General features: G+C 64.6%; 1 protein-coding gene across 2 annotated transcripts in view; it reads right to left on the bottom strand.

Annotated features, from left to right (window-relative positions):
- CPNE7 (copine 7) overlaps window positions 1-8,100 on the bottom strand; it is a 19,562-nt gene extending 11,462 nt beyond the window's left edge. Inside the window, exons 1-8 of one of the 2 annotated variants that reach the window (XM_017513950.1) lie at window positions 7,800-8,100; window positions 6,087-6,272; window positions 2,798-2,872; window positions 2,493-2,567; window positions 1,852-1,935; window positions 1,249-1,338; window positions 1,015-1,113; window positions 295-381 (exon numbers count right to left, since the gene is read on the bottom strand). In XM_017513950.1, the coding sequence (XP_017369439.1) occupies window positions 295-381; window positions 1,015-1,113; window positions 1,249-1,338; window positions 1,852-1,935; window positions 2,493-2,567; window positions 2,798-2,872; window positions 6,087-6,272; window positions 7,800-7,976 (873 nt within the window). In that variant the 5' untranslated portion in view covers window positions 7,977-8,100. The remainder of the gene's footprint in view (window positions 1-294; window positions 382-1,014; window positions 1,114-1,248; window positions 1,339-1,851; window positions 1,936-2,492; window positions 2,568-2,797; window positions 2,873-6,086; window positions 6,273-7,799) is intronic. The other variant, XM_037733257.1, reaches the window with a different exon arrangement.
- Window positions 8,101-9,837: the final 1,737 nt, after the last annotated feature.

Genomic DNA, 9,837 nt, shown 5'->3' with positions numbered 1-9,837 from the left:
ACGCCCCCCGCCAGGGACACTGAGGCCAGCACGGCCTTCGAGGACGCCCCCCGCCAGGGACACTGAGGCCAGCACGGCCTTCGAGGACGCCCCCCACCAGGGACACTGAGGCCAGCATAGCCGGGATCCAGACCTCCCTCCTTCTTCTCTCCCCAGCCTCGTCTTCCCCATCTCTCAGCCCCTCCCCAGACATGCTAGGGCCCATCAGGCCTCTGGCTAAGGGTCCATCCAACAATGGGGGGCAGTGGAGGCCCCTCCCGTGGGTGGGAAGCTTCAGGCACGGCTGCCTCTCACCTTCAGGTCAGCCAGGACGACCACTCCCGAGTTCTTATAATTTCGTCTCTTCTGCTTGTACTTGGGGTTCACACAGTCCCACTGGGCCTGAGGCAGGGACAGGCAGAGGCCCCACAGAGTGGGAGACCCCGCCCAAAACCATCCCAAACAGCAAGGGTTGAGCCCCCCAAGATGGGGAAGGGCAGGGCCGCCGCAAGGCAGCTGGAGGGGGATGAGAGTTGGACCCCCCATGGGACACGACCCTGTCACTAAGCCCAAGGATGACAAGGCCCAGGGAGGGGCAGGAAGCAGGGCCTGGGGTGGCCCCTCAGCTGCACCCTCGCCTGGCTGCGGCAGGCTGGGCAGACACAGGGGAGCGCACCCCGCAGCCCCACCTCCCACCACCGTGTGCCCAGCTCTGCCCCCCATCCACACAGTTTCACAGACACCAGCTCCTCGAGGGCTGACCCAGGTACCCACAATTTCCAGCTGAACCTGATGGAGGCCACCCCTGCTGTGGCCCTCCAGAGCCCCCTCTGGTTTTGATGAGTCATTGTCATTGCTCCCCATAACCCCTACAGGACACTGGGATGGAGTTTCATAGCCTCCGTGCGGAGCTGACACTGGCATAGCCCAGGTGGGTGCCACTCACCTGACCCCACCCCGAAGGCCCCCCGCTCACCTGCCCCTCCCCGGAGGCCCCCCCGCTCACCTGCCCCTCCCCGGAGGCCCCCCGCTCACCTGCCCCTCCCCGGAGGCCTTCTGCATCTCCTCGAAGGTGGTGGAGAATTCTCCAATGAAGTCGTGCTTTCCTCGGGAGTCGTAATCCCAGACCAGGCACTGGGGAGCCCAGGCCCCCTCAGCTCTGTCCTCGGGGGGCCCCAAGACCTTCCCACCCCTGAGCCTGGGCGTCTCCATCCCCAGCCCGCAGAGAGGCCACCCCTCACTGCCCCCTTGGTCCATGCTGTCCCCAACCTTCAGAGGCCGCGTCTCCTCGCAGCTGCAGAGGGAGCTCAGCGACACCTTGAAGGGCTCCCACACGGGGCTCAGGTTGTTCTTCACCACCTGTGGGCAGGAGGGGCTGGCTCAGGGGCAGCCAAGAGCCCTGGGATACTTGGGGCTCACAGAGACCTGGATGGAGGAGCAGCTGTGGGTCGGGCACATCTGGCCCCACCTGTCAACCCAGACAGCGCCGGGCCCTGAGCTGCGGCTGGTACCCGCTTCCCGCACAGAGAAGCCACATTTCCGAGCGCTGTGCCTTTGGAAACTACCTTTGCAACTTCTGCATCTCTAAGCACCTGCCCTGCTCTGCTCCTTACGTATCTCCATCTGCATTCAAGTTAGTTTCTCTCAAAAGAAAGAGCTCTCTCACTGCAGTCGCGGAAATCCCGTTTCACCCACAGGAAGTGAAAGGTAGTCCTAAAAATCATCACAGCGACAGCCAAACAAGCCTGCTGGGTTCTGGCTGTAGCCACGGCCACCAAGGCCCTGTCCGCCCCCCCCCATAGAGGGGGATGCAGGAGTCAGGAGGCGGGCCAGCCCCTTCCCTTCCCACTCCCTGCGCCCCGTCCCACTCACCTCTGTCCTGTACACCAGCTGCAAGCCCTGGTCATCGTTGACCCGGTACAGCTCCAGGAAGGGGTCGGACTTGCTGAAGAGGTCCTGGGGAGTGGCACAGCGGCTGCTGGGCTGGGCGCTGAGAAACCGGCTCTGGGTGGGGGCTGCTTTCATCACGTCCCAGAGCCTCAGGCACAGAACAAGGCGGCGAGTCCGCCCCGCGACATCTCCCTGCTCCGTCCCTCTCGCCACCTGGGGTCGGCCCAACTCGGCCCCTCTCGGGAGGCCTCCAGACGCCCTACGTGGCGGGCAGGGTTGGACCCTGCTCTGCCCCACCCGTGTGAGGAGCCCGCGGAACCACGCGCTGTTCCAGGATGGCGGCCTCGGGGGCGCTGGGCCTGTTTCCCTGTCACTGAGCAGGGTCATGAGCGGAGCTGCCAATGTCCCAGCCCGGCTGCTGGGAGGGGCGGGCGAGCTAACGTGGGTGACGGTGAGGATGGCGACCGAGATGGCAGCATGCCCGGCCCCACACGCACTCCCACGCAGCACACGCATCTCACATGGGACACGGCCGAGCGAGCTCAGTGCTGGGCAGGGACCAGGTTTTCCAACTGCTTCCCAGACCGAGGCCTGACCCAGACGTGCCCGGTACCCACTCTCACCTTGTCGTCCAGCTTCCTGGCCCGGAAGGACAGCTCCACGTAGCCATTGTTCGCCGAGATGTCCTCAGCGATCACCTGGCAGGGCAAGGCCGGGGGGTCTGATCCCAGCGCGGGAGACCCGAGGCCCCAGGCCAGAGGACCCTACCCAGCTGGGCTGAGAGGAGGCGTCTGGGCACCCCCAGGACTGGGCCGCTGTGGGCTCTGGCCGACCATCCCTGGACTGCACGCCAGCCATCCTCCCCCAGGACACCCCTCAGAGCCACAGCAGCGGGGCCTGTGGGTGTGGCGGGTGTAGCCCTTCTCACCGTGATGGTGGATTTGCCAGCGTTCCTGCCAAACTTGAGCAGCAGCGGGCGGGTCACTTTCTTCTGGGCCACAATCTGGAAGTCAGAAGTGTCAAGCAGGGAGGGGCAGGCGGGGACGTCTCCTGACCCTGGGGCCCCACCGCGCCCTCACCTGACCCTCACGCCGATCATGTCTCCCACTGCCCAGGGCCCAGGGCCCCCTGTGGGGCCGCTCTCAAGTTCCTGCCACCCCTGTATGGCCACCCCTGCATGTCTACCAACTCCTGGGGCCAGCCATCCTCACCCCTATTTACCAGGTGAGGATACAGGCTCGGGGGCGGCCAGGAAGCAGCCCACGGCCCAGCCAGGCGCACCTGCACAGGTGTGGTGGAAGCAGCTCCCTCTGCAGGTGAGTGCGGCTCCCCTGACCCTCTCCAGCCCCAGATGAGAACGCACAGAGGCAGGGGGAGGCAGGTCCTCACACCCCACATGCCCATGTGGCCCCGGGTGCACTCCTCTGCGAAGGTGCTGAGGCGCAGAGTTGATCGTGGAGGTGGACGGAGGCTTAGCCCCCCAGGACTCATGCAGCCTGGCCTCCTTCTCCTCCTCCTCCCTGCCAGGCCCTGCTGGACGCCCACCCCATCGGCTCTGAGCCCCTCATTGTGGTGGGTGGAAGGCAGGCCCAGGCCCATGGAGCCATGCCATCTGCTTAGTGGGGAGCAGGGTGGGGGTGAGGGGTGCACGGACCTCCCAGGCTCCACATCCTGAGGATATGGCAATGATCCTGGCCAAGTGAGAACCGGTGACCGTCACCTCTTCACCTGGGCGTGCTCTCAGCAACCGTCCAGGGGCACAGCAGGTAGCAGGTGTGGGCTTCCCACCTGCCCCTCACACCTGCTGCTGTCTGGTGGACGCTGGGGGTCACAAATACAAAGCAAAGATAGGCCGTCCCTCCACCCCCAGCCAGGGCCTGCCCGGCCAGCAGCTTCTGAGTGGAAGAGAAAATGGATCCTAGGTGGGGGCTGGGAGGTCAGAACAGGCTAAGGGGTGGGAAAGCTCTCTTAGGGGTGCAGAGAGGGGGTCCTGGGTACCGGGAGGGGGCACCTTGGGCCAGGCACCCCAAATTCCCCAATTGAAAGGTTTCCTTCTGGGGCTCAGCCTCCCACCTGGGACTGGACTGCCATCCTGGTTTGCCTCCAGGGAGGGCGCAGGAAGGAAGGGGTGACCTCCCTTTTCTGGCAGGAGAGCAACCCCTTAGGCAGAAACGGGCTCAGGCCAACATAACAGCCTCCTCAACAGGAAAAGCAGATCGCAGGTTTGTGATAACCGCGTTTGATCAGCAGATCCCCCCCCGCCTGGCTCTGCACTGAGTCACTGTTGACTTGAATCACATCAGGAAACAGTGGAGGCAGAGGTCAGAGGCGAGGTCAGGCTCAAGGTCACAGCACAGGGATCTGAGGGCAGCAGCCGCTCCCCTGATCACGGTGCCCACAGGTCAGCTGAGTGGCAGCAAAGCAGAAGCCCAGCAGGGGTCACTTCATTGTTTCAAGTTTGCACATACACACAGCACACGTGTTCGACACACACATATATATGCATGCCTGTGTCCACACGGGCCCTGTGTGTGCTTCTGCGGACAGCACGTCCTGCATGGATGATGGTCCCTGTGTGTGCCTGTGTGTACATCTGCAGGTGTCCGGTCCACACACAGTGGCACATGCCTATAATCCCGACATTTTGGCAGGCCAGGGTGGGTGGTCTGGTGAGCCCGGGAGTTCAAGACCAGCCGGGTCAAGATGGTGAGACCCCTGCCTCTACAAAAAATGCAAAAATTAGCCAGGTCTGGGGGCACACACCTGCAGTCCCAGCTACTCAGGAGACCAAGGAGAGAGGATGGCCTGAGCCCAGGATGTTACGCCTGCAGTGAGCCGTGATTGTGCCACCGCACGCTGGCCTGGGAGACACAGAGACCCCAACGCAAAAAAAAAAGGGTGTCCATACTTCTGTGTCCATGCCACCCTCTTCCCTCTGCACAGTGGAAGGGATCAAGGTGGGAGCCTGGGGGAGCCTTGCTCCGCCACTTTCATGGAGGAATGTCCCCTCCACAAATCTCAGGTTCCTTATCTGAAAAACAGGAGGGACACCAGGCTCCGGCCCGTGCTGCAGCGGGTGAGTCACGCAGACATGGTGTTGGGTAAAAGAAGCCCGCACCAGGAGAACACACGGTGTGATTCATGGACATGGAATTCCAGAACAGATAACCAGGCGGAGCCGCTGCAAAGGGGTGGGGGGCCTGCAGTGATGGGAGTGCGGTCAGGCGCCTAAGCCTGTCAGTCTCCACCCTTGAGATCTACGCATTGTATCACAAATTACATCTCAATAAAAAAGAGGGACCCCGCACGGCAGGGTGTGAGAATTCAATGCGCAGCACCCAGCCCATCGACAGATACCCCGGTTGTGACTTGCAGAAGCCACTTTTACGCTGGCTGTGGACGCCATCACAGGGAGGGCATCACCGAGGGCGGTGGCCTCTCAGGCGGGAGCCACCACTGGACCTGCCACTCACAGGAGACTTTTTTTTTTTTTTTTTTTTTTGAGAGAGAGAGAGAGAGAGACAGAGTCTCGCTCTGTCACCAGGCTGGAGTGCAGTGGTGGCATCTCCACTCACTGCTGCCTCCGCCTCCCAGGTCCAAGTGATTCTCCTGCCTCAGCCTCCCAAGTAGCTGGGACTGCAGGCGCGTGCCACCACGCCCAACTAATTTTTGTATATTTAGTAGAGACGGGGTTTCGCCATGTTGGCGAGGCTGGTCTCGAACTCCTGACCTCAGGTGATGACCACTTCAGCCTCCTGCAGTGCTGGGATCACAGGTGTGAGCCACCGCGCCTGGCCTCCAGGAAGGCTTCAGGCGCTGATGTGAAGAATCTGCCGTATGTCATGGAAGTGAAAACGCAGGATGCAGAACAGGGAACGTACTTTGTGTTTTTTGAAAAAAGAGGAGAAGTGATAGTTTCATTTGCTCCTGTGAAAATCTCTCTGGACAGTGTACAAGAACCTGGCGGCAGGCTGGACGGGCAGGAGGGAGGCGCTCCACGGCCTTTTACACCTTCCAGGCTTTCAAATATACGGATGCATTACCCGGCTCAAAATTCCATGTATACTTTGATCAGGAATGTTCAGGAGCAGCCGTGAAGACCGGCGCAGCAAGGGTGGCCCCAGCAGGGGCCCTGCGGTGCCGGCACACTGGCCTTTGATGGGCTTTGGGCCCCACACCATTACCGCCCTCCTCCCTCCGAGGGCGAGAGCACCCACCTGCCCCAGGGTGCACTCCATGCCGCCCAGGAAGTCGTCCTCCTGACAGCTGAGGCCGCCGGGCCCCCCGTGCGTGTCGTACACCTCAAAGCGCAGCTTCTGCACCTCCTCAAAATAGTAGTCAACCGTGAAGACCTTGGAGAACACAGGGTGCAGGCTGCTCCGGACCACCTCGGTTCTGTCCACCTGCAGGTGCGCCCTATGAGCCAACCCCACGCCAGGGCTTCCACCCTGCCCTCCTTGGGGGCCGTCCTGGCTCCAGCCCTCGGGTTCCCCTCTGCCACTCACCGACGTCACACGCCTCAGGAAGACTCTCTTCTGGGCTGCACCCCGGGAAGACCCCCTCCCACCTGCTCTCTGTCCGTGGGACCCGCACTCCTGAGGGCCACCCTGGGGGTCACCCCTGGCCAGCCATGGGCTGCAGCTTCTCAGCTCACACCCACCACTGTGTGCTCCACCCTCAGATCATAGATGGGGAAACTGAGGCTCACAGAGAACAAGAATGATGTGCTGAGTCGGGGATGAGGTCAGATTAACACTCTGGGCTGGGCAACCCCAAAGCGCAGGCCACTCCCTAGCACCAGCTAAGCAGGGAGGGGCATGGGGTATGGGCCCCCTCCCTCCTGGCTGGGTACTTCGGTTCACTGGCCTCTGCCATCCTGAGCAGCTCCCTCCCAAATGCCCCTTAAGGACAAGACCCAGCTTGGCCAGCAGACGTCTCACTTCCAGAATCCCAAAACTCCTGCACCCCAAACCAAGGGCAAGCATGGGCAACCTGCACAGCTCAGACTCTGAGAGTGTGGGCATCAGGCCACCTGGGGAAACCAGGGCTTGGGCTCTGAGGGGACGGGCATGGGGCGTCCTGGGGGAGCCCGAGCCGGTGGAGAACAGGTGGTGGGGGTGGGGCAGGCCCTTCACTCTGGAGGTCGGTGACTGGGGACACCAGCGCCCGGTACCCGGTGACGCGTCCCCTCCACTGCCCGAGCCGCCACAGGGGTCCCCTTGCCCACCCCACCGGGCCCCGCTGGAGTCTGGAGAGACTCCTGCGCCGGGGAAAAGCGCGCTGGCGCCCCGCGCGGACGAGGGTTCGAGTTCCAGCTCCTCCGCCTGCTGCGGCTTCGCACCCCGTGTTTCTCGCCCTTTGGAGGTGAAGCCACACGTTTCACGCGACATGGCGACTGAGAAAGCGCCCGTGCGGCGCTGGCCCCGCTCTGTTTCCGACCCCAACCCGGCGCCCGAGACCCACGTTAGAGCCCCCAACGCGTCCGGTCCGCCCCGCAGCGCTCGCTCCCTCGGGCCTGCTCGCGCCCCGTGGTGAGGACCCGAGCCCGTCCAGCCTCTCGCCCGGGTCGGCCGGCACCCCCCGCCCCTCAATCTCTTCTGCGCCCCTTGGTCAAGCCCCCTGTGGAAGCCTGGAGCCCCAAGGCTTCACTCCCTCCCGGGGTCCCCCCGAACCTGGGGTGCACCCCTCCCTGCGGGGCACTCCCCCCTTCTGGCCCCCCTCGCCGCCTCCTCCAGCACAGCCCCTCCCACAGCTCTGGACATCTCCCCCCAGATCTGGTCACCCAGACCCTGACCCCGAGCTGAGCCCCAGCTCCGGGGGTCCCCGCCTCGCGCCCCACTGGCCCTGGCGCGACCGCTTGGATCTCCGCGTCCCCAGCTCGGCGCGCGCCCCGACCCGTGGCCCTCCCGCTCCTGCGCCCCCGGCCCTACCTGCACCCACTGGCCCTGCGCCTGCTGCAGCAGCACCACGCTGGGGTCGGACTTGGTGAGCGGGTCCCGGTCCAGCAGGTGCCGGCAGCTCAGCCGCAGCTCCACCTTCGAGGCGCAGGGCGCGGGCAGCCCCCCGGGGGCCGCCGCCGCAGCCGCGCGCTCCGAGCCCGCGCTCATGCTCCTGGCGCTGGGGGCCCGGCTGGGCGCACGATGGGGCCGCTGCCCGCGAGTCGGCGCCGCCGCGGCGCCCGGGAAATGGTGGCCGGCCCAGGCGTGGCCGCGCTTCCCTGCACGCCTCCCGGGCGCGGGCACACGTGGCTCTGGCGGCCGCCGCGCGGGGACTGCAGGGGGTGGGGCGCGGCCGGGGCGGGGGCGGGGGGCGGGGCCGGGGAGGAGCCCGAGGCAGGGAAGCCCCTCGAGGAACCTGGCGGAGGCTGGTTCGAATTCCCCCGGGACCCGCAACTGACAGTTTTGGGATCGGTCGGGCGCGCCCTCCCCGGCTGAGCGTATCCGGGCCCAGGGACCCAATCCAGGCTGGAGACTCCGAGCTGCGCGGGTTCGGGCCCAGGCAGACCCTCGGGACGCGAGGGGCGCACGGACCCCAGCTCAGCACCAGATCCCCGCACCCTGCCCGGACCTCTCGGATCCCATCTCCAGGCGTCGCTGGTTTCGGGTACTCGCCGCCTCCATCAACAAGCATTTAGTGGGCGCCTCCTGGGTGCAGGCACCGCGCTGGTCTGGGGCTGCAAGGACCGTTCGCGGTGCCGCCATCCGACTGCCGAGGGGCTAAATCGGGCCGCGGAGGGGTGCGCAGGGCACGGTCCACACCAGTCCCCCGAGGCCAAGGGGGCAGGCCGGAGCTCCGTGGGAGGGTCCCCGCTCCGCCTTGGACTTCATTCCACCCCCAACCCACCGCCTTCCGGACCACCCGGCCCAGTGGAGGGAGCCGCGGAAGAGGCGGCGGAAGATACAGAAACCACCTCCCAGCTCACCCTTTTTGCCAATTTCTGCCTAAAAATAGGGCGTGGACCTCGCCAGAAGCCACGAGGGTGTGGGGAGAGGGGAGGGGAGGCAAGACTGAGGGGGTGAAGGTGAAGGGGGCGGGAAGACAGTGCGCTCCGGCTCAGCCTCAGCAATCAGGATTCTAGAAGACGATCCTGGGGTCAGAGGGGCCGCCGCCGCCAGGACTAGGAGGCTGGAGGCCCAGGCGCGGGGAGGCAGCACCGGGCAGCCTCGGCCCGGGAGGAGGAACGCGGTCGGACGGCGGGATTGCACCGGACGCGACGGCCAGGCGGAGGCCCGCACGGAGCTGGGGGGCCACAGGCCAAGGGGACACACTCCGGCCGTCCTGGGAGGTCGCCTAAAGAGGTGAGCAACGAGGCCGGGCGCGGTGGCTCTCACCTGTAATCCCAGCACTGTGGGAGGCCGAGGTGGGCAGATCACGAGGTCAAGAGATCCGGACCAGCCTGGCCAACATGGTGAAACCCCGTCTCTACTAAAAATACAAAAATTAGCCGGGTGTGGTGGTGTGCGCCTGTAATCCCAGCTACTCGGGAGGCTGAGGCAGGAGAATCGCTTGAACCCGGGAGGCGGAGGTTGCCGTGAGCCGAGATCACACCACTGCACTCCAGCCTAGCACCAGGGATAGACTCTGTCTAAAAAAAAAAGAAAGCAAAAAGAAAAATAGGCGAGGACTGGGTCAGGGACAGCAAGGCCTGCGGGGTTCGGGGGCGGGGTGGGCATCGGCTTCTGCCTCCCTGGCCTCTAGGCCTCCTCCCTGAAGCCAGGTCAGGATAGTTGGCAACCAGTGGGCAGAGGCCAGCCCCTCTCTCTGGAGATCAGCCTGGGCCTTCTGGGCCCTGTGTCTTCCCCAGCCCAGCTCCCCCGGCTGCAGAGAGGACACAGCCTCAGCTCCCAACCACTTCCATGGAAAAGATGAGAAATTCAGGCAAAGGATGTGGGTGCCCAGGTGTCTCCAGCAGGTGCTCACCTCCCGCTCCGTTCTGTGGGCCACCAGCCCTGGGGCGCTTCTCCCCAA

This window comes from Cebus imitator, unplaced genomic scaffold, assembly GCF_001604975.1.
Source record: "Cebus imitator isolate Cc_AM_T3 unplaced genomic scaffold, Cebus_imitator-1.0 Scaffold509, whole genome shotgun sequence".
Lineage (NCBI taxonomy): Eukaryota > Metazoa > Chordata > Mammalia > Primates > Cebidae > Cebus > Cebus imitator.
Note: the sequence above shows the minus strand (reverse complement) of the source record. Positions and strands in the feature narration are given on the sequence as shown.